The sequence below is a fragment of the Capra hircus genome, chromosome 26 (genome assembly GCF_001704415.2).
Source record: "Capra hircus breed San Clemente chromosome 26, ASM170441v1, whole genome shotgun sequence".
NCBI lineage: Eukaryota > Metazoa > Chordata > Mammalia > Artiodactyla > Bovidae > Capra > Capra hircus.
The window spans coordinates 34,025,969-34,050,501 of record NC_030833.1 but is presented as its reverse complement, the minus strand read 5'-3'; the positions used below and the strand labels follow the sequence as shown (position 1 = coordinate 34,050,501).

At 44.6% G+C, this 24,533-nt stretch overlaps 1 protein-coding gene across 2 annotated transcripts in view; it reads right to left on the bottom strand.

Annotated features, from left to right (window-relative positions):
* BLNK (B-cell linker) overlaps positions 1–24,533 on the bottom strand; it is a 77,307-nt gene that overhangs the window by 33,688 nt on the left and 19,086 nt on the right. The window contains exons 2-6 of one of the 2 annotated variants that reach the window (XM_018041590.1): positions 22,349–22,414; positions 18,312–18,361; positions 6,041–6,081; positions 1,703–1,765; positions 1,371–1,527 (exon numbers count right to left, since the gene is read on the bottom strand). In XM_018041590.1, coding sequence (XP_017897079.1) covers positions 1,371–1,527; positions 1,703–1,765; positions 6,041–6,081; positions 18,312–18,361; positions 22,349–22,414 — 377 coding nt within the window. The remainder of the gene's footprint in view (positions 1–1,370; positions 1,528–1,702; positions 1,766–6,040; positions 6,082–18,311; positions 18,362–22,348; positions 22,415–24,533) is intronic. The other variant, XM_018041591.1, reaches the window with a different exon arrangement.

Sequence of the window (24,533 nt, the reverse complement as noted above, 5' to 3'; positions counted from 1 at the left end):
TGACCTGGAATGAGCCGCTTGTGTGTGCGCATGCTCAGTCACGTCTAACTCTTTACAACCCCACGGACTGACTGTAGCCTGCCAGGCTCCTCTGTCCATGAGATCCTCCAGGCAAGAAAACTGGAGTGCGTTGCCATTTCCTCCTCCAGGGGATCGTCCCAACCCAGGGATCGAACTTACCCCTTGTGTCTTGTGCATTGGCAGGCAGATTCTTTACCACTAACGTCACCTGGGAAGCCCATAGGAGCTGCTTAATCTGCCCCTCTCCCCACCCCCAGCTTGAATGGTTGTCTCCTGGTCTGTAAAACGGGCCTGGTGCAGCTCCTTCCTTCCTGAGGTTGTTGCCATGACTGAAGGAGGTCACAAATTGCGTGGTGGTGTGTGGAGCAGAGTGATGAAGAGCTAAGACTGGAGGCTGAGTGGCCCAGCTTGCGTGCCAGTTCTGCCACTTATAAAACCTTGGCCCAGTGAATTCCCTCTTCCGAGCATCTCCTTTTTCCTTTGTGATCGTCAAGAAGGTGAAAGCAAAGCGCTAAGTTGTGAACTGTAAAAAGTCTGGGAGTGCGTCTGTCTTGCTAGCTGCTGAGCATAGCCCTGGCACACAGCAGGTGCTCAGTAAGTGAATTGTTGCACAAAGCAAGGGACAGGACCTGGCACCCACAAGGAGGCAGTTAACTACAAGGATCCCTTCACTCCCAGGGGTGCCAGGGTGAGCACCACAGACACAAGCCCTTCCTCGCCTTTGTTGAACTTTAGTCACTTGTTAGAATGGAACACAGACTTCTTGGAGGGGCATTAAAAGCTACACTCAGGCCTGGAGAACACACCTAAGACGCGTCCATTTAATTCATGAGCCTCATTCTCGCCCTAGAGCTCTTTACTGCTCCCCCCTCCCCACAGGTAAGAGTCTGGAGTCTAGACTCAGAGCTCTCTACAGCCTGCCGATGTGGGGGCGGGGTGAGAGAGGAAGGAGGGGCCTTAGCAAACACAGATCCTGGCAGCTCTCCTTGTCCTGTACAGTCATCTCAAGAGAAATGTCAGAGCTTGAGTGTAGGAAGCTGGAGGAGAAGCAGCGACTAATCTCAGGATTGCCTTCTCTGGGGACTACAGGAAATGAGGTGGGGTGGGGTTGGGAGCCACGTGGGGTGTGGTCGCTTTATCTTTTGCCTGTTTTCAGCATTCCCAGTTTGCAAAGGTTACCCCCTCCTTCCCCAAAGGGCAAGCTTTCCAGCAGGGGGCTCCAGTACCTGTGAGTGACCAGATGACCCCCTTGGAGGTGGTGAGAGAGCTGCCCACCACCCTGCAACCTCGGCCCGACCCGCTCCCTGCTGCCCTGGAGGCGGAGTGCCCAAGGTCCGGCAGGGACTCACCTACGTACTCGCCCCTGGCGAAGGGCAGGGCGGGGTGAACTGTCCGTGTCTCCTGCTCCGCAGGGGGCGGCTCGTAGCTGTCGTCCCCGGCCTCCTCAGCTGGCAGCACGTACATCTCTGAGTCCGAGTGCTCATCTGGGTTTTCATAGTCGCTGTCCTGCGAGTGCAGACACCATGCTCAGGGCCGCATGCATTTTTAAGGGGCCAGAGCTGCTCCCCCAGCAGAGGGGCGAGAAAGCGAGGCTGGGAGGGGCTGGCTAAGCAGGGTTAGGCAGCTGTTAGTGGCAACGCTGGGGTTGAAGCCAGGCCTTTTTGTTTCCAAAGTGTATCACCTGGACTGTATCCTGGGGAAACGTGTGGGCATCTAACCCCGAGGGTGGCTGAATTCTGTGTGTCTGCAAAGAACAGCCAGAGGTAAAATATATCTCGAGGAGACAGAAAAAGGACCCAATAAAATAAAATAGCCAAATAGGTTTTATTAACCATAACGTTGATGGTTGAGGAAAATGTAAGTTTATTAAGAGAGGGTAAGAGGAAGCTCAGGAACACAGACACCTTTGAGGAGATGAGGTCTGTTTGTTTTAAACAAAGCTGGAAAGCTTCAGGGATGAGGACTTCAAACCGATTCGGTCCATTCTCTTTCTTTTTTGAAATCTTGAGGCACTTATGCCAACTAAGACTTTTATTATTAGTAGTATTTAAGTTTATTTTTTTGGCCACACTGCATGGCGTGCAGGATCTTAGTTCCCTGATTGAACCTATGCCCCCTGCAGGGGAAGCTCAGAGCCTTAACCACTGGACCACCAGAGAAATCCCTCTTTCTGTTTCTTTTTTTAATATGCATTTTATTTAAGTCCATCTTGAAAATACATTGACCCAGTCCAAAGTTCACGCAGTTCACAAGGAGGAAGGTCTTCCCAGCTGCTCAGTTCCTCTCCCCTCAGGCAAATAGAGCTACTAGCTTCTTGTGCATTTTGTGTGATTTTTTTTTTTTCTGTATGCAGCGCACACGTATATTAACATACTCATGTGCAGGAAATCTTTGATTCAGGACTTAAGAAGTCCTCTGACTTCTGTGTCCACTGTTCCCACACACCGCCTGACACAATGCTTCATCCAAACACGATTTTCCACTGAATCGATGATGCACCTGCCTTTTGGTCTGACAATTGTGTAACATTAAAATGGATGTTGGGCTTCCTTCAGAGCTGAATCCTCAGGGCCCGTGACGGGGCCAGCCCATGATAGGCACCCAGGATGTTAGGAACAGGCAGAGGAGTCAATGAGTGAGCACTGCGCTTTCCTTCTCAGCTGGAAGGGAGATGGAGGGTAAGGGGTGGGAGAAGGAAAGAGAAAGGAGGCTGAAGAGAGCGTTTCCCAGGTGGCTGGAGGCGCCTGGGAGAGAGACGAAAAGGAGGAGAGAGCCCAGAGGAGGGTGCTTCTCCTTAACCCTGGCGTGGGGGAGACAGGAAGGGACACATGAGAAAACCACTGTAGGGAGATTTTCCAAAACCCTAGGTCAGAAATAGCAGATGGGAATGTAAAAATAGGCTGAATAAAATAATGATAATAGTGATTATTATTATAACCAACATTTGTATGCACTGCATACCTCACTGACCCCTCACCACAAGCATAGGAGATAGTATTTTTTTTAATCCCATTTTACAGTTGAGGAAACTGAGGCACAGAGGAGTTGAGTAATTCTGAGTCTGCAATCTGTGATCTGGGGAAATCAGTGATGATTCCCAGGCAGGGGGCCTGGGAGATAGAGTAGGAGTGAAAGGGTGGGCTGGAGGGGAGGCTTAAGAGGGCAAGACCCTGGCTTCCTAAGCCAGGGACCCTCTTTCCAGGCCAAGGACCTGATCGCTGCTGTTGTGACATTCCAGGGTGATGTCAGTATGAATACTGAGAAACAGTTGCTTTAATAGACATTCAGAAAGTGAAAGAACCAGTGGGCAGCCAGACACATGTGCCTGAGCTGGGGATGGCGTGGGCATCCCACTTTGTTTCAGTTTTTTCTCGGAGCAGAGGTGGGCTTCATGGACTTAATTACCTGGAGGCTGAGGATTGGTGTGCATAATGGGGAGGGTTCTGGAGTCCTTGCCGCCCCTCCAGCAGAGCAGTCTGACTGAGAGGAACAGGTGGGCAGAGGTGGCAGAGAGAGTATAGGAAGAGAGACCCCATGTCAGCTGTTCCTAGCAGCCATCCTCCGACACAGGCCTGCCCACCAGACTGTGCCCAGCATGAAGACCGGACTGAGATGCAAATCTAGGACCCAGCACAGGACCTGCTACAGGGTAGGTGCCCACCCACCGTAATTGGAATGGATGCGTGCATTGATGCTGCCTGGGCTCTGAGGGGACTGAGGAGGAGGGAATGGCTGCCTAGAAGTCCTGAGCTGGCCCTTCATTTGGAAAGTCTTTTTGTGGGAGATGTACCACGAGCCTCTCCTACTTAAGCACCATAGAATGCATTGAATGCCTTCTCATCAAGAGAATTACAAGAGAATCTGTTCAAACTTCTGAGAGTTTTAAAGAATCCTCCCCCAACAAGTTATTCTAAATTATGACAAAATTCATTTGTTAATTCATTAATTCACTCAGTACTTGAGGAAGTGCAATACTTTGGACAGTCTGATGGGAACTCTGAAGGGAGGGACTGTGTTATCAGACAAAAATCTTGCCAAATTGACCATTCCTTCATTCATTTAATCAGAATTTATTCACCTACTCTGTACCAGCTTGACTCTGAGCATAGTCCCCGGCCTCACAGAGCTTATATGTTAGCAGGAGAGACCAACAACAAACAAATAATTAATAATAAATAAATAATCAGGTGAATGAAAATCTGTCCCTGGTGACGGGCACTGAAGGGGGGTTCAGAGAAGGGTGCACAGGTCTGCATGGGTCGAATGTCATCAGGTCTGGAGGCTTTATCAACAAGTCTGGATTTCATTCCGTGTACAAAGGGAATCCAATAAGGATAGTGAATGACTGTGAGTGAATGTTCAGTCAATTCGTGTTACAGCTGATGGGCTTTCCTGGAGTCTCAGTAGGTAAAAAATCCACCTGCAAGGCAGGAGACTTGGGTTCGATCCCTGGGTCTGGAAGATCCCCCTGAGAAAGAGATGGCAACCCACTCCAGTAATCTTGCCTGGGAAATCCCATGGAGAGGGGAGCCTGCTGGGCTACAGTCCATGGGGTCGCACAGAGCCGGGCGCAAGATAGCGACTGAACCACCACCATAGCCGGTACTTCCGTTTTGGTTGTTTGACTTGGGGACATAAGTCATTCCCTCCTCTTCAGGCTGATTTTATTTTATGTTTTCTAAGTCCCCAATGTGTGTTCTTTTCATCCAGCGAGCGAGCTCAGTTTTCTTGGCTGCCTGGTCCAGCTTCTTCAACTTTGCTTCAGATGTGACTTGGTGGTGCTGCCAGCAGGGGGCGCAGCTGCAGCGCTTCTGAGGGATCAGTGCCTCCCTCAGAAGTTCCTCCCTCAGGAGCTCCATGTCTGAGTGACCCACAGAGAGGCCACCTCCTCCCTTCTTTATAAAAATCTTTTCTCTGCAGTTGAAAAGGGAAGAACTCCGGTCTCCTAATACTCTGAATAAAATCCAGGCGTGTGTAAACAGTGTGGAGCTGGGCTCAGGCTGAGTTCTGGGCACTGGACAGGAGTCCTGGGTTCTCATTCTACTGGGCCTTTGAGAAATTGAGACTGTTAGCAGGTCATTTTCATGCTCTTGGCCTCAGTTTCCACAGGGGATATGCGGTTGTATGGAGGCCCTCTGGGACCCCTTCCAGACATGAAGCTCACAGACTAGAGAAGACTAACTTTCTGCGGGAATACGATATATGAGGAATTATCATCGTGCCCAGGAGTTTTTAGGATGTCTTGTCTCTTGAAGACTCAGCCCCAAAGAGCTCTATGGGCTGCAGAGCCGTCTAGAAGGGGTTCACAGTTAATTCAGACAGACCACTCCAGTGTCGTCAGGTCAGGGAGGGCCCTCTCAACCTGAAGCCCTCCGAGTCTGTTCATATCCTCTTGGTCATAGCAAGCCTCTTGGGTTTGAAAAACCTGGTTCTGAGAGCTGGGTTTGACTTCTTGAACCACAAGTACTTGCCCTCTCCATGCCTTGGTTTCTTTGCCTATAAAATGGGCAGGACTGATGTCCAAACTGTTTAACCACTAATATGGCTCAGGTGCTGACCATGACCTTGAGGAGTGTCCCAGAGGCTCCCTGATGCGCCAGGCATTCACGCTTCAGTGGTTGGTTTGATTAGGGCTCCTGGCAGGGACCAAGCAGTGATGGGGCACTGGGGAATTCAGGGCAAAAGCATTTGCTAACTGATTGGGAAATATTCAAACACTTAAACATCTTTTTTTGGTTCTGAATACCAGTAGAAAATGGGGATAAGAATGCCGACTCATAGGGCTGTGGTGAGGATTACATGAAACGGTAGGTGTAAAGCTCCTAGCCCAGCACAATGTGGTGCTGGCCCAAGTCAGCCTAGTGTGTCTTACCTATTGGTGGCCCTTCCAGCCCAGCTATCTCCCCTCTGTGATGGGCAGCTGACCACCAGCATTTCATTCAGAAACAAGTCCTTATAAAGACCTCCCAGGGGCCATGGTGAAAATGGTACCCTTCTCATCCCAGGAACAAATACTCACGAAGTCATCTGACCACTGCTCCTCTTCATCGGCTGGTCTCTCTGAAATGGCATGTTGGAAGCAAAATGAACAATAGAAATTTTTGCCGGCCAGCTCTGCCCTGTCCACGAGCACCCTGTACCTGCCTGCCCTGCCCTTGGGCCACATGCTCCCATCTGCTAGGCCTGAAACAGTTATTACAGTCATCTCACATTCATTCCTTTTGAATCTTTTTCTAAAAAACAGTCAATTTTTGAAGTATTAGTAAAAGTCCCACTAGGGCAGAGAAATGGTAACTCTGACCCTTAACGTCTTTGTCAAGGGACATTTTTGAACCTTGGAATAGCAATCCATACTGTCCTGCTTCCTCATATATTTTTTTAATCAACACGTGGATGGTGTAGTAGGAAGAGCCCTGGACAGGGAGTCAGAGAGACCTAAATTCTCATCCAGGCTGTAACTTCTCTGGACCTCTTCAATTTTTAGATCTATAATATAAAATTCAAGATCTCTAAAAGGGGATCACTTCCACTCTCTGGCTCTAACACTGACTTTTTTATTAAAATTTTTTTTCCCCATGTGTTACTACATGCTGGGCAATATTATCAGAGCTTCATAGTCACTTCATTTTCTCAAAAACCGTATGAGGAAACTGAGGCCTAGAGAAGATAAATCATTTGCCCAAGATCATGTAGTAAACGGTAAAGTCAGGAGTTGAGCCCTGCAGGTTGACTGACTTCCAAGTGCATGCTCGGAACCTCAGCGCCACGCTGCTCCTGCTGGCCTTAGGCTCCAGGGTGCAGCCACCATGCTGCTCTTGCTGGCTTTGGGCCCCAGGGTGCAGCCACCATGCTGCTCCTGCTGGCCTTAGGCCCCAGGGTGCAGCCACTGTCTTAGGCTCTCCAGCAGGTGTAAAAATGGATGTGGCAGGTCTTGAGCAGCTTGTGATCTTGAAGAATGAAATAGGCCTGGATTATGATAGCCAAGGAGACTCTTTGACCCCTTTTCCTCCAAAACACATTTAGAGTTTGAGAAGCTTAGCATCAATCCCATCACATAAACTGACCTTAGAGGCTAAATAAAATTCTCTCAATTAGGCCCAAGTTCAGATGGTAGAGTGGCTTCAATGACTGCACCATAGAGGACCACATCTCTCTGCCTACCCCACTGAGCCATTGCGGCTAGAGGACTTGGTGGATGGGTCCCTGAATCCCCCAGAACCTCAATAGAAACTTTTCTTGCCATTTCTGCCACAGGAGACCACTGACTCCAGCTCTAGGCAATTCCACAGAGGCACAAGGAAAAGAATTATGGAGATGAAGTGAGAGCAGGAAGGAGGTCTTGTATCAGAACGACCACATTTTAAGAAATGACAGCAACAGCAACTCTCTCTTGGGAAAAACATGATAGACACAAAGGAGGAGCTTCATTCTACAAGTGGATCAAACTTTGACATGAACAGAAAATAATTCTTATGAAATTATTCTCTGGGCTGACCTATACCAAATGACAGTGCACTCTGATCACTAAGTTGCCAAGAATCCTTGGAAGAATAGGCGAACAAGTCTTCCCAATATGCCAATATTGCCCCAATGGGAGTACATTCCTAATACCTTAAGTCTGAGGATAACTGAAGGTCAAAATGTACAGCAGCAAGATGCTATTGTGTGAACCATTTAAAACAGAAACATTTATAAAATATTTTTATAAGACACACTTCCTTGGCTTGGTCAGCCCTGGAGTCAGGATCCGCTTGATCATCAGCTAGTACAAAAAGCAGTTGTAGCTGTCATCTAACTAGTTTTCCTGTCTCTATGATCTTCAATTCATCCTTCCAACTGTTTCTAGTTATTTTCTTAAAATAGAAATTGGCTCATGCTGCCCCTTTCCTGAAGAATCATCATTGGCTCCCTATGGGATAAAGTCAAGCTTCTGTGTCAACACATTCACACACCTGTACCTACTCTCCCTCCCTTGCTCACTTACAGTGATGCCGGAGAGCTTGCCCCTCCATCCTGGGCTTTTGATAGTTCTCCGCTCTGCTCATGCTGCTCCCCCAGCCCATCTCCCTCCTTCCGTGGAAACCCCTGGCGTCCCTCCTCCATGAGGTCCTCTCCAGTCCCTCTGGGTTATGGGTTATGACCTCGTAGATGCTGCTGGCACCTTGTGACATGTACTTCATCTGACCTAAGAGACACAATTTAGTGTCTGTACTGAAAAGCAAGCCCTATTTATCTTTGGGTCTGGATGCCATTTTGCATTTGTAATTCTGCACTAATACTGAAATAAAAGCATAAGCCAGTAAATGAATTGAATGAGTGAAAATGAGGATAGTAATAAGAGATTCCATCATTGAATATTTCCTGCGTGCTGGGTGCTATGTATTTCTTTGTTTATCGTCAAAACAGTCTCCGTCGTAGTTGCCTTATTATCTGTTTTATAGTCCAGGAAACTGAGGCTAAGAGAGGTTGCAAAACCTGTCTGAGGCACACGGCTAGTGAGTGTGGGGACTGGATTGGAGGCCAGGCTGTGTTGGCTTCTGCAGCTGAAATCTCATGTGAACGGCCTGGCCCTTCACTGAGCATTCAGATAAAACCCAGGAGAAACAGGCATTGTGGTGCATTGAGACAGAAAACAGAGAAAAGCATCAGGAGGTAGAGGCTATTTGCGTGGCGCTCCACCTTCCCCCAGCTACATCTGTCCTCTGGCACAGCGTCACACTTATCAAGCCATTGCCCAGACCAAAAAGCATAGCAATCCAAAGTACTAGATCCAAGAAGCGGGAGGTTTTCCAGCATCTCAGGGCGACTACCAATGTGTGTGTGTGGTAGTTTTAGACCCAAGCTCCCTGGGTTCAAATCCTGGCTCTGTTCTTTATTACCTGCTTGGCAATGGACCAGTACCTCAATTGTTTAAAGCTCAACTTCCTCGTCTGTAAAACAAGGATAAGAATAGTGCTGCCTCATGTTTTTATGAGAATCAAGTAATATAATACATGTGAAATGTTTTGCAAAGCCTGACCGCATTAAATGCTATGTTAATGTTACTCATTGTTGTCTTAATAAATCCTCAAAATGATACCAATTCAATTTCACTCTAATGGTAATCACACAGCATTTTTACCACAAAGAAATGGATCCAAGAACTCTCTAGTATGTAGCCAGTGAAATTTTCAGGAGGGTAAGTTCAAGCTGAATATGAGCCAGATGGTGTGGGGTTGCAGCCCCTCCTAGGGAGCTGAGATGTTGGTTGGGCCTCCTTGTCAGGGAAAGCCTTTTCTGTTGTGTTATGTAACTGGTTTGGGGTTTAGCCTCTATTTACCGTGTCATAATCCCAGGCTTCCCTGGTGGCTCAGATGTTAAAGAATCTGCCTGGAATGCAGGAGACCCGGGTTCAATCCCTGGGTCAGGAAGATCCCCTGAAGAAGGAAATGGCAACCCACTCCAGTATTCTTGCCTGGAGAATTCCATGGACAGAGGAGCCTGGTGAGCTACAGTCCTTTGGGTCTCAAAGAGCTGGACACAACTGAGCATGCACACACACACACACACACACGCATAATTCTCACAATAACCTGAGGGATGGACATACTTATCACCAGATAAGGAATGTGAGGCTCAAGGAAGTTACAAAACTTTCCTAGGTTCAGTGATTATGGGGCAAAGCCAGGATTCTGACCCAGGCCTAAAGACCCCAGAGGCTGAGATCTCACTGAGCCCAGCCTCTACATGAAATAAAAGACCTAGAGTCTAGAGAAACTTTCACAGATCAGACTGAGGACAATCTGAGGTGGTATAAAATTTCCTGGTGTATGTCCAGCAGCCGATCATAATTCCAGGTGCTGAGGGAATTTGGAGAAACGTGCACTCGTTGAGGGCCGAGAGGTTACCGAGGCTGTGTGCCCAAGGCAGGCTGCAACTAGGCCTTAAAGGAGAATGGTGATGAAGGAGGGCGTCCTCCTTCCACCCTCAAGATGGGGGTTTAGGTGTCAGTCCCAGAAGCACAGCTTAGCCAGTGGAAGGAAGGGGCATCCTATGGATGCACAGCCATGCACAGAATGGATGAGCTGCACTGGAGAATCACAGGGAAATATGCTGACAGGTAAACAAAGCTCGGTTTGCTGCCAGCCAGGGGGATGCTCCAGCCTCAGTGGGTACTGCAGTTTCCAGTGACAGGGTGGAGAGGGGGAGGCTGACAAGGATGGAGTCTGAGTAACTCGACAACCCACTCCAGTATTCTTGCCTGGAAAATCCCGTGGACAGGGGAGCCTCATGGGCTACAGTCCAAAAGGTCACAGAGTCAGACACGATTGATGACTAATACAAAGGTGTGATGAGACAGAGTCTGAACCAGCCTGGAGGTTCTTGGGAATGGGGAGAGATGGCTGGAAGGACAGTAAAGGACTCTGTGTTGAGAGCTTGAGGGAAAGGGTAAAAGGAGAGGGTGTGGATGTAGTCTCTTGCTTGGGTGTCCTCAGGGGCACCAGAAACCCTGGGTGGACCTGGTGTCCTCCGAGTGGTGGGCACTGAGGTGCACTCCACAACTGCCTGTCCACACATGTCCTCCACTCTGGCCCTGATCTCACTCTAGAGGCTGTGCTCTGGGCCACTGGGCCCTGCACAGTTCTCCTCTTGCAGGGCGGGATGCAAGCAACCAGTGGGGAGACTTGCAGTGCGACACAGGAAGAGGAGAGGAAGGAGGGTGGTCTAGCTGCGGTGGTGGGGACAGACACAGGGAAGGAACGGAAAGCGGAACTACCGAGGCTGCGGGGGAGGCAGCCAGCTGACAGTCCCTCTGGGTACACCCAGAGGAGAAAGGGATGTGACTTAGTGTGTGGAGCTGAGGCCAAAGCTAGCCTCTGCCAGACCAACTGGGAGTGGTGACTTGCACTAAATCCTTAACATCTTAGAAATTCCCTTTATCTGTATGATCATTCACCTTTCACAGGGCCCTGTGAATGTGTATGTGTATGCAGAAATGGGGGGAAGGGTCCTGGCTCTGTTATCAGCTGTCTGTATGACCCCGGGCACTCACTGTGGCTCTCTGCTCTCCAGTGTCCCTAAGATGAGAAGTTTGGGCTGGGTGATATTTCAGGACTTTCTAGGTTTTAAAATACCTTTGAGTACAAGTTTCATTCCTCTATTCTTAGTTGCATGAGTCAGAACTAATGTTGAATACAGCTCTTCCCATGTTCAGCTTTGCTGGTACCAGTTAGAAGTAACCAGGGAGACGAAAGATCAAATGAATGCTAGCTTTACTAGTGACACCAGGACAGGAGAAAAAGCAAGCTATATTTCATTCTCAAAAGCAAGTTATATTTCAGGCAAAGGGTTGTTATGCATGCTTTGTGCTTCTGTGGAGGGCATTTACTCAGCGATCGCTTTCTAAGTATCTTCCTTTGCCCTGAGGTCTCCCCACTTTATCATTGTTCTGATCTCCTCCCTGCATGACATCAGTGGGGGAGGAGAAGGTGGCCCTCTGGGGACATGACAACAGCCCCTGGGTATCAGGGCTCCAGCGTGCAGGGAGAGAGGACTGTTCAGTTCTGACCTCTGGAGTGTTTGCAGAGTGACCGGAGGAGCTTCTGCAGTGACCCCATAAGACTCCGGGTGCCCCACAACTGATCTCCCCTTCCCACCCTCCCTCTCTAGTCAGACCTCAGACTCAGAGATACAGGAAGCTGTTCAACTCTGAAAGTTCAAGAAGCAGGTGGCTACTTGAACTTAATATTAGAAGCTCTGGGGCTTTCAGGATAATAAATAAGAAATATCCTGGAAAAGTGTAACCATCCTAAATTGGGTTAAAGGGAGGAACAATGGAATGGAAGCCTGGGGTGGGTCTTTTTTAGTGGACAGGTTACTGAATGTTCCTGAGACACAGTTCCCTCATTTGTGAAACCAAGATAGCCGTTTCTCTTTAATGCACTAATGAGAGTTTAGGGTGCTAGTGGTAAAGAACCCACCTGCCAATTCAGGAGACATAAGAGTTTGATCCCTGGGTCAGGAAGATCCCCTGGAGGAGGAAAGGGCAACCCACTCCAGTATTCATGTCTGGAGAATACCATGGACAGAAGAGCCTGGAAGGCTACAATCCAGAGGGTCACAAAGAATCAGACACGACTGAAGTAACTTAGCACAAGCACAATGAGAGATTAAATGAGCAAAGCTATGGTTTTTTCAGTAGTTATGTATTGATGTGAAAGCTGGACCATAAAGAAAGCTGTTCAGGTCAGTTCAGTCGCTCAGTCATGTCTGACTCTTTGCAACGCCATGAACCGCAGCACGCCAGGCTTCCCTGTCCATCACCAACTCCTGGAGTCCACCCAAACCCATATCCATAGAGTCGATGATGCCATCCAACCATCTCATCCTCTGTCATCCGCTTCTCCTCCTGCCTTCAATCTTTCCCAGCATCAGGGTCTTTTCAAATGAGTCAGCTCTTCGCATGAGGTGGCCAAAGTATTGGAGTTTCAGCTTCAACATCAGTCCTTCCAACGAACACCCAGGACTGACCTCCTTTAGGTTGGACGAGTTGGATCTCCTTGCAGTCCAAGGGACTCTCAAGAGTCTTCTCCAACACCACATTTCAAAAGCATCAATTCTTCGTTGCTCAGCTTTCTTTATAGTCCAACTGTCACATCCATACATAACTATTGGAAAGAAAGCTGAGTGGTGAAGAATTGATACTTTTGAACTATGGTGTTGGAAAAGACTCTTGAGATTCCCTTAGACTGCAAGGAGATCCAACAAGTCAATCCTAAAGGAAATCAGTCCTGAATGGTCATTGGAAGGACTGATGCTGAAGTTGAAACTCCAATACTTTGGCGACATGATGTGAAGAGCTGACTAATTAAAAAAGACCTTGATCCTAGGAAAGATTGAAGGCAGGAGGAGAAGGGGATGACAGAGGATGAGATAGTTGGACAACATCACTAACTCGCTGGACATGAGTTTGAGCAAGCTCCAGGAGTTGGTGATGGACAAGAAAATCTGGCATGCCGCAGTCCATGGGTTCACAAAGAGTTGGACATGACTGAGTGAATGAACTGAACTGAACTGAACTGAATGTCTATAAAGAGCTTAGCACAACATCCAGGTCAGAGTAAATACCCAGTATGTTCTGAATAGTTTCCCTTCCCCAGTCAATGCCAGCTGCGCAGGAATAATACAGTTTGCTTGGTGGACAGTGATGTTCCTGCAAACAATGTTCTTTCCTCACAGCCCAAGTAGATTGTGGGGTCTGGAGTGAAAGCAGTAGGCTGCACACTGGCCTAACCTGCTTGCATCTGTAGGAGGTCCAGGCCTCCAGTGTTTGTAAGATTCAAGCTTTGTCCTTCCACCTTCTAATGAGAGGGACTGTGATGATGCTTCTGCTGACCTCTAGGGGGCTCTGGCCATTTCTATCCTCTGCTTTCTGAAGGTCAGCATCACCAAGGTCAACACACTCTCCACCTTGGCTTAATGGGTTTGGGAAGCCATTAGCTTCTGGGACTGGACAGAGAACATTAATCTATTAGCCAGAGCAAACAGGTGGGGCTGCTTCAGAAGTCTTGGGTGGACCAAATCTGCATAGGTCTCTCGGAAGCACTTGACTGGCTTTCTGGACTCAGGAGGTCTGGTGGGCTAGTATCTCCAAACACTGGGGCCTCCAATGTCCTTGAAGACTCTGTGGGTTCAGGGGAAACTGTCAGGGCTGGTTTCTGAGGCCCCAGCTTGCAGCTGCACAAGGACCTCAAGGCTCAGGAGAAATAGCCTGAAATGCTCTGGGGCATGAGTTGTTGGGGGGGCAGGAAGTGGCAAGGGGGGTATTAACTGCAGGTGATGATGGTAGTCTTGCCAAAAGGACCTTTTCCAGGGATTGAGTGTAAAAGCAGGGAGACTAGGCAAGACTATATTGGTCTGTTGCAACAATAGGATACATTTTGGAGATTCTAGAATTTCAGTAGATTTGTCTTTCAGTTTAGGAGAATCAATAAGGACAGAGTTGGTGATTTATAGCAGGCCTTCTCAAATTTAATATACATTCAAACTCTCTGGAGTTCTTGTTAAAACACAAATTCTGATACAGTAGTTCTAGGGTGGAGCAGAGATTCTGCATTTCTAACAAGCTCTTGGGTGATGCTGATGCTGCCAGGCTAGGAATTACATTTCTGGGGCTTCCCTGGTGGCTCAGACGGTAAAGAATCTGCCTGCAGTGTGGGCGACCTGGGTTCGATCCTGGGTGGGGAAGATCCCTTGGAGAAGGAACTGGCGACTCACTTCAGTACTGTTGCCTGGAGAAATCCACAGAGAAGCCTGGTGGGCTACTGTCCATAGGGTCACACAGAGTCGGATGTGACTGAGCGACTAGCACGTACACACCCACATGCATTCACACCCACACACACACAGAGCAAAGACTTAGAAGACCTGACCACATTTCAGTGTCATAAGAGAGATTAAGTACAAAGGTACTGACATAAAGACTATTTGGGGAGTTTCAGGGAAGAGAGCAGGTATCCGAGGTCAAGCAACGGAACATTTCTGAGCATCAGGGAGATTGAAAGCGGTGGAGTCCTAAAGTTAGGGAAGATTAGGAGAGACTGCTTCATCACTAGGCCCTGGGCTCACAGGACTTGTTTCTGCCAGAGTGTTGGCTCTGGTGAGAACCTAACAGGTTTTCTGGTTCAGCCCTGCATGATTGAGAAACTAGAAAAGAGTTGTCCAAGGTTACACAGCCATTTAGTGGCTGAACCTTGAAGGATCTTGTTTGTGGGTCCTCTTGATGATGATGTAAAACCATGAAAATATTTAAGCAAAGGTATTTCAGAACAGTTCTCTGGTGGAGACTGAAAAGGCCCCATGAAATTAATAATTCAGGAGACTACTTAGAGGCTTTTGTTCTAGGATAAGCAAGAGATGAGCAGAGTCTGAGCTATAACTTTGTAAATAGAAAGAGGCAAAAATATTTGAGAGATATTTAAAGAGAATAAATAAGATTTCGAGTTTTTTTTTTTTTTTTAAGAGGTTGAGTGAAGAGGAGGAATCAAGAATGATCTCCAGCATGTGTGGTTAGGCAAAAGGGTAAGTAAATCGTGAATGCTCCCTGTCTTCTGCCCAAGTGAAAGGTAGAGGAAAAGAAGGGACCTGGGCGAGGGGGTGAACGTCTAAGGAGACAGTTGAATGTGAGAGGACCATCAGGAGACATCCATCCTAAAGTCAGACAGATCGAATTGCCTGAGCTCCTAATGTTTGTGTTTAGCATCTCCAGTGCCATTGGGTCATCTACAAAGTAACAAATGTTCCTGCTAACTCTCCAGGTTTCAAATTGAATGGCACCCTCTCAGAGAGACCTTCCCTGACTACTCAAGCTGTTTCCCTACCCTTACAGATTCCCTATCAGTGTGTCTGCCATCTTCCTTCACAGAAGTTACCACGTTTGGATATTTGTGTTTACCAGTTTGCATTCTGATTTATTATCTGGTTCCCCACTAGTCATTAGATTCTTTTAGGTACAGGACTATATTTTGTTTCTCATTATATATCTAGCACAGTGAGCATCAAACAGGACATTAGTGTAATATTTGTGGAGGTAATCAAAGAATGTGTGGTAGAGCTGAAGCACCTGGAGATGTTTATTTTAGAAAGAAACCATTCAAATGACCTAACATCTTATTCTATTCCTTGAAGTTGCACAGAACAACTCTATTTCCACTTTTTAAAATTTTTTAAATCTTGCACTGTGTGGCTACCAGGACAGACTTAGGAAGCCACAGGAAAGGGATCACATCTACATTGCTCCAGGGCTGTCTCTTCCTCATGGGCTCAAACAAGCTTGGGAGGTCATCACAGGAGGTTTCCAAGTGGAAAGGGAGCCCTGTGTGTGGTGTGTGGGAGTGGGGTAACTTTAAGCAATGGATTGGATGTTAGACTATATGACCTCTGGCCCCCTTTTAAACCTGAGGTCCCATGATTCCACATTTTTCAGTCAAGCCTTTGGGCTTAACAGGTGCAGTCTACTTTGATTTCTTTTCTTTTTTGGAACTCTGGGGGGCGGGGGGAAATGTATTTGTTTTTATCAATTTTTGATTAGGTAGATTTTAGACAAGACGGGGTATGTTCAAGGTGATATGGCCATAGACAAACTGGGTAGATTTTAAAGGTCAGGGTACTTAATTCTTTTAGCTCCAAATTGCAAAGGAATCCCCAGCCATTCTCTAGACTTGCTGACTGATTGGCATTGTGAGGTCAATAAATCCTCTCTCACCTAGAGAGTTCTAAAAGTGGGTCCCGTGAGTCAGTGACCAGACTTGGTATGCCAGTCAGCATTTCTCACTGTGATAAAATTTCATTAGTGCTCAAGGAAAACTCAACTATCTGATTTAATACTATCTTAATCAGTGGTAGAAAAAATATAAAATAGTCATCATTCTTTAAGGTTGAGATTTGGTTTCAGTTGTCATTCTGTAGAGGAGGAGTTATCATCAGTGTCTGTAGTCTTGTGGTTCTCAGTGAGGGCTGGATAGACCTGTCCACATCCAGGACATCCTTATATTTTAGAAAGTAAATGAGATTTTAGACCTACCTGCCCAATGCATCTTTTCTAGACAAGGAAATTGTGATGGAAAATCTATTTAGTTTCAGTTCAGTTCAGTTCAGTCACTCAGTCATGTCCAACTCTTTTTGACCCCATGGACTGCAGCACACCAGGCTTCCCTGTCTATCACCAACTTCTGGAGTTACTCAAACTCATGTCCATCAAGTCAGTGATGCCATCCAACCATTTCATCCTCTGTTGTCCCCTTCTCCTCCTGCCCTCAATCTTTCCCAGCATCAGGGGCTTTTCAAATGAGTCAGCTCTTTGCATGAGGTGGCCAAAGTCTTGGAGTTTCAGCTTCAACATCAGTCCTTCCAATGAACACCCAGGATTGACCTCCTTTAGGATGGACTGGTTGGATCTCCTTGCAATCCAAGGGACTCTCAAGAGTCTTCTCCAACACTTCAAAAGTATCAATTCTTTGGTGCTCAGCTTTCTTTATAGTCCAACTCTCACATCCATACATGACTATTGGTAAAACCATAGCTTTGACTAGACGGACCTTTGTTGGCAAAGTAATATCTCTGATTTTTAATATGCTGTCTAGGTTGGTCATAGCTTTTCTTCCAAGGAACATCTACAGTGATTGTGGAGCCCTAAAAAAATAAAGTCTCTCACTGTTTCCCCATCTATTTGCCATGAACTGATGGGACTGGATGTCATGATCTTAGTTTTCTGAATGTTGAGTTTTAAACCAACTTTTTTACTCTCCTCTTTCACTTTCATCAAGAGGCTCTTTAGTTCTTCACTTTCTTCCAGAAGAGTGGTGTTATCTGCATATCTGAGGTTATTGATATTTCTCCTGGAAATCTTGATTCCAGTTTGTGCTTCCTCCAGCCCAGTGTTTCTCATGATGCACTCTGCATATAAGTTAAATAAGCAGGGTGACAATATACAGCCTTGACGTACTCCTTTCCCAGTTTGGAACCAGCCTGTTGTTCCATGTCCAGTTCTAACTGTTACTTCTTGATCTGCAAACAGATTTCTCAGGAGGCAGGTCAGGTGGTCTGGTATTCCCATCTCTTGAAGAATTTTCCATAGTTTGTTGTGATCCTCACAGTCAAAGGTTTTGGTGTACTTAGCTTTCTATTGTCATAAACCTACCAATCTCCAGACTAACTCCTCTCTCTTGACAAAGTTAATCCTAGTTGGAATGGGGTTGCAGGGTTAAAACTTGGAGAAGATTGAGAAACTACGAGCCATCAGTAATTTATTTCATGTACGCTGCCCCCCTGCCCCCGCCAACCTCATGGACCCTCAAGTATCTATTTTAACAATTCTCTATCTAGGAAGCCATCCATTCCCTACTTCTGCCACATTCTCCACCTCAAATTAGATTAAATACTGTTGCTATGTTCTTCTATAGAACTTTGTGCTTCCCCATCACACTGAATTGTAATTGCTTTTAAAATCATCCATCTTCCCTTCTAGACTATAATTTCTGTGAGTATGGAGACCATATCTATCTTATTTTCATTGTATTTTTACCGAAGGCTCTGTATATGCCTGTCACATGGAAGTTGATACATATTTGATAAATAGATGAGTGGGTGGATGGATGGACAGAAGGACTACTATATTTCCACTATACACACATTACTCTTAAAATTAGAATGGGCTCCTTTGTTTTCAAATGAGTAGAACATGTTCCCTTTTCAAGAAGGAATTATGAACATTAGGTTAGTCAAGAGTCCAAGTAGTTTAGAAATACTCTTACCTGGGGCATAGTCCCTCCGAGGAACACTTGGAGGTGCTTTGACTTTCAGCCTGTAGATAACCAATTAGACAGATGGTCAGTGAGTAGGACAACTGTTGTCAAGGCCCATAATATAAGCAGGTTTAGAGATAATGGGTAGATAACTAACAGAATAATGGTTTCTTTCGAACTCATCACACTGAAAAACTAAATGTACTGTAAATGTAGTGAAGCCATTAGTCAGTATTTCCTGCCTCTGCCCCTCCCCCCAGTGCACAGTGTGGCTGTGACTCGGCAAAGGTGAGGTGGGGAGGGCAAAGGTGAGGTCGGAAGGTGGACGGGCTCTGAGAGGTCAGAATACTAGTAAGTCCAGAGATCAGAGATTCAAGGACAATAAATGATTGGTTTGATAGGAAGGTAAGAGAAGATGAACTCTATTTTAATAAATAATTCAATAAATGCTTTAAATAATAAGAAAAATGAGCTATAATCAGCTAAAATGCTGAACTAAAATGTCGTAGGTTGGGATGAAATTATTTTTTGCGCTATTGAAAAAAATGCCAAATAAGTGAGCAGTGAGTGTCTCCAGGCTGAGGATTGTGATGTTTAGATAAAAGTTGAATTGTTTCAAGCACTCTCAAAACTACTATATTTATGCATATATAAAATATTCTGAATATTCACAAAGCTTTCCCATTCATTAAAAGGAAAAAACTAAAATTACATTTCAAAACATATCCCAGTTTTTAGGCTTTTTACAACTTTTGACAATACTTTCCCTTCCATTATTTGAAATGTGTAAGTTTGTAGTAAGTTATTATTTTTAATAATAGTTAGCATGTTATGTAAGAATGCTTTGCTTAGTGAAATTTAGACCTATATAAATAAAACCTATATAAAACCCAGTAGCCTTCATTTACTGAAACATCACATCTGTTTACATAAGCTGTGTATAAGCTAACCACTGGGGCTTCCTAGATGGAACTAGTGTTAAAGAACTCGCCTACCAATGCAGGACCCACAAGAGACACAGGTTCGATCCCTGGGTTGAGAAGATCCCCTGGAGGAGGGTGTGAACCCACTCCAGCACTACCAGTACTATTGCCTGAAGAATCCCATGGACAGAGGAGCCTGGAGGGATACAGTCCATGGGGTCACAAAGAGTTGGACACCATTGAAGTGGCTTAGAGCACACACACACACACACACACACACACACACAAGGTAACCATTACATACAAAAATATTTCATTTTGGGGGAAAAGGTGGTACAGAAAATCATGCTTGATTACAAAAAAAAAAAAAAAAGCTGATAAACCAGAACTGTAATGTTGTAAAAATATGATTAATTATATTTGCCTAGAAATTTTTTTTTTGTTTCCTGAAGACTCTCCAGCTATTGTTTCATTTGATTCTCAGCAAGCCAATAGGGCCTGCTGGGAAGACATTGTTGTTAGGCCTAGGATGAGGTCCAGATAGAGAGACTGTCTATGGTAGTGAAGGGAAGAAAAACCAAAACAAAACAGGATCTGGTGCCAGGTCTGTTCATGGAACAGTAAGATTTCAAAAAGCACAAACCAACCATTATATGTTATTGCCGTCTTTTCAAAAAAAAGAAAAGAAAGGATATTTTAATACCCCTGAAAGTGTGAGGTCATCATCTCAGAATAAAGGAGCAATTCAAGAAAGGATCCTTGATCACTGAACATCGACCAGAGATAAGAGGTGTCATTTGGGCCTCGTTGAGCAACCAGCAGCTGCACGCCAACCCTCAACTCTTTACGGGCCTTCTTTTCTCATTCAGCCATGAACTGGTGACAACTCTGTCATGCTCTCGTGTTAGGAAACCAGTGTGCTCAACTGTGCTTCCTCCTTTGAAGGTGGCACCTGTGGCTTGGTTTTGAGCCAGAGCCTAAGTTCGGGGCACTTCAACCCAAAACAGCCATTGACTTCACCAAAGTGATGACTGGGGCAGTCATATTTTCCAAATAGAGAAGGAAACATAGTTTGTCAAGTATTAGGGGAGAGTGGGCAGAATGAAATAGAAATTATCTGGGAAAATTTGAGCTCCGTGGTTGCTGTAAATGGAATAAGGAGACATTTTATACAGACGTCATATTATTGAAAGAATTGGTATATTGTAAAATTGGCAATTGTGAGATAATTAATCTAGAATTGCTAGTGATGGAAACAATGACTGGCAGGGTTCTCTCATTTCAATGAGATTCTATATGTATTAGAAATAAGAAATGGAAATAGTCACACACACATCTCCAAGTCATAGGACAGCCCATGAAGACAGGTTCTTCTCCTGTATGAGATGACCACTGTCCCTCAGGCAGAATATCATTTTAACTATTTTGTGATGACCAGTTACACATACTGAAACTCATTTACACTGTATAGCCTAAAAACACCATGAAAAGTGATTTATTACTCTTAAATTTAGCAACGGCTAAAAAAGAAAAAAAAAAAATACTCTGCTCTGAAGCCACAAGGAAATGAACATTTATCCACTGTTAGTAGTACCTGCAATTCAGGAGACCTAAGTTGGGAAGTTCGGTTCCTAAGTTGGGAAGATCCCCTAGAGGAGGAAATGGCAACCCACTTCAATATTCTTGCTTGGAGAACCCCATGGACAAAGGTCCCTGGCAGGCTACAGTTCATGAGGTTGCAAGAGTCAGGCCTGACTTAATGACCAAACCACCACCAACCAGTAGTACAAAATTTGGGGGCAGCAATTTGGTAATATCAACCAAAATCTCAAGGGCACAAATCCTATCCAGAAGCTAGAGATTTCACTTCATTAGTTTTCTGCTATACTCAAAAGTATGCAGAGGATATTTATTGAAGTATTATTTATGCCAGGTAAACTAAAAGAAATGGCCATAAAACTTTCATAGATATTATCAAATTGTCTTCCAAAAATGTACATTTAAACTCCTACTCCTACTTCAAAGAAATCCACCAGTATATAGGTGGTTAAATAAATGATAATATATTTATAGTAGACTATTAATTATCTGTTTAAAAGGTTTATGGTTATTTTTATGTGCTAGCAAAGAAAAATGCCCACTATATAGCATTAATTAAAACCAACAAACAAAGCAATTTGGTAGAATGTGTGTGTGGCATGATGCCACTCATGATGAAACTGTATGCATGTATGTAATGTATATTTAGGGACTACAACTATGCCAATTCGTGTATGTGTGTGTGTAAACATACACATACAGATATTTATACCAAACTCACTCATGCTGTGTCCATTTCTGGGGAGCAGGTTAGGGTGAGAACAGGAGAGGGTGAGAGATTTTTACTTCATGCAATTCTGAACTCTGATTTTTTCCCCTAGTGAATCTGTATTACTTTCATAAAAAAAAAAAAAAAGCCTTAAACAAAAACTTAACAGAATACCATTTCCCCTTTCCTCTTGAGTTAAATTTCGAGTGGCAAATTCAGGTATGCATAATGTTCAATTTCTATTCTCTGCAAAAACAAAAACAAAACGTGAGAGGTGTGTGTCTGTGTGTGTGTATGTGTACGAAGATTTGGAATTCTAACTTTCCTTCTCCAAGTGTCCATTGAAAATACCATTTCAAGGTCATAATTGAAAAAGCAGAAATCAAAACATGGAAAACAGTTATGGCATCCTAAAAAAATCAGGCTATGTTCTTGCAATTTCTCTTTTGAATTTCTCCAAAACAGAAACGCATCCTGGTGGCCCTTAGCTAAGTGGTCAAAGAAGCTGATTGTCTGGCTTCTATAAACGTCTCTTTTGTTGTTTGCCAAGCACCTCGAATGACATAACTCAGCTGTCCGGGAGTGAGAGAGAAAAGCAAGGTGCCTGAGTACCAGCCGCGCATTCACCATGTTTCCTGAGTGTGGGTCTGACCACCATGACTCTAGCCGTGAGTAAGAACGTGTCACATGCTAGAGAGGTTGTCATTTCTCACCCAGGTAACAGGGAACTTCGTTTTCTTCCACTTACTGCAGGCTGGCATAAGGTGTTATTTACATAAATAAGCGCTCACATAGTGCTATGGCATCTGACTTACTTTTTGATCTTGTTCATTATTCCGCCTTCATTGTTCTTGATATCATGGACCATCTTTTGAAGTTGCCTGTAAGAAATGAAGTGAAACATAAAATATTAATAGCTAGGTTGATTTTTAAGTCTACTATCCTTCTTAAGTACAAGAAAAAAGCCCCAGATAAATAAACCCCAAGTAGCATGAATTATATTCTATTCAATTAAGCTGGCCATTTACTACTTGAGCAGAGGGAAGGTGTGACTGAGTCTATAAGGAGTGTGGTCATTGGGCCATGCATTGACCCACTGAAGTCTGGGTTAGTCACAGGCTCTAGGAGAAATTCTGATTCCCAGATCTGTCTGCTGTGAGGAGTCATAAGCTATCAGAAGCCTCACCATTTATTACTTACTGTCCTCAGACCGTACAAAGATGGAGCTACCTTGAAGAACACAGCATAGACAGAAATCAGGCTTAAGATTTGTTGTGAGGAGGTTAACTTTACTAGGTAGAATCTGGACAAATTGTCACTTAAAAGTCATACATACACAGAAGTCATAAAGAAACTGATGAATGAATCTGGTTGCACAACTATTTGAAACTTCTGCAGAGCAAAAAGTAATGTGCACAAAAGATAAATACATGCTGGAAGAAACGTTTGCAGCACGTATAAGAACTACATGTTTTGATTTAAAAAGCATCTTTCTGCTGCTGTTGCTAAGTCACTTCAGTCGTGCCCGACTCTGTGCGACCCCACAGACAGCAGCCCACCAGGCTCCCCAAGTGGATTGCCATTTCCTTCTCCAATGCATGAAAGTGAAAAGTGAAAGTGAAGTCGCTCAGTCGTGTCCGACTCTTAGCGACCCCATGGACTGCAGCCTACCAGGCTGCTCTGTCCATGGGATTTTCCAGGCAAGAGTACTGGAGTGGAAAAAAGCATCTTACAACTCAGTAAAAAAAAAAAGCTTAACAATTCAATAGAAAAATGAGCAAAAGATGTGAACACAGAGCTAACAGAAAAAAAAAATACAAGTAACCAACAGATCGATAAAAAGTTAATTGATATCACTTATATTTAAAGAAATCTAAATGGGAACAGTGAGGTATAATATTCTGATTATCAGACTGGCAAAACTTAATAAGTATAATAATCCCCAGGGTTGGCAAGTATATAAGAATACAGATATTCTTGGGAATATAAATTAATACAACCAGTATCTGTCAAAATGTAAAACCACCTTGCCTTTTGACCTGGAAGTCCCACTGCTAGGAATTTACCTTATGAACATAGTCACAAACTATACAAACATACATATCAATGTTTATTCCAGATAGATGTAATAACTCTAATCCTTTCTGCCTCTCCCACCGAAACACCTGGAAACAACCTAAATACCCATTGATTATTAAAAGGGAACTTCTTAAATACACATTGATAAAGCCATAAATGGCATACCACAGGCCATAAAATATACATCTCTATTGCTAATATGTAAAAAAAAATCTTGAGATATTATTAAGTTAAATGAAAATGGAGGATGAGATGAAAGAAAAGAAAGGAGGAAAATTCAGAATATGCATGTATGTTTTTGTAGGAAAAAAAGACATATATACATGTGTGCTGGCATGTGCCTAGCTTTGTAGAAGGATATGCAAAAAATTGTTACATGGTTGTTTTCAAGGCCAATTGTAGTTAGAAAAATTTATGAATTAGAAAAATGTCAGCATATAGGACCATGTTTTGTTTTCTTCATAATGACTTTCTAATTTAAAATACATCTAAATAAAATTTCACATGGTTCTGCCTTGAAAGAGTAACATACATGAATTTACCTTTCAGGCAAGGCTTTCCTTTCTTCTGAGGAAACAGTTTCATTGGAAACAATCCATTTCAGGATTGATTAGGAAGAAACTGAATAATTTCAAGTGGGGAGCAGAGGGCACACCAGTTGTAAGCCAGCTATAACCAAGTGGAGTGTCTTCACCCTACCTAATGCCTAACTGGACTGAAGGGCAAAATGAACTGGAGTGAAGGATCCTACCAGAGGTTCGTGAAGAGTGGGACACAGGCAGAGTAATAGGGAGCCAGAGGCTGATTTGTATAAGTGACTTTGCTGTAGGTGTAAATAGTCATATGTAAATTGTTGCAGAAAAGTTTGATGTAATTTTTTCAATTATTCAGCTAGGTAGTTGATGCTTCTTGGCATTTCAT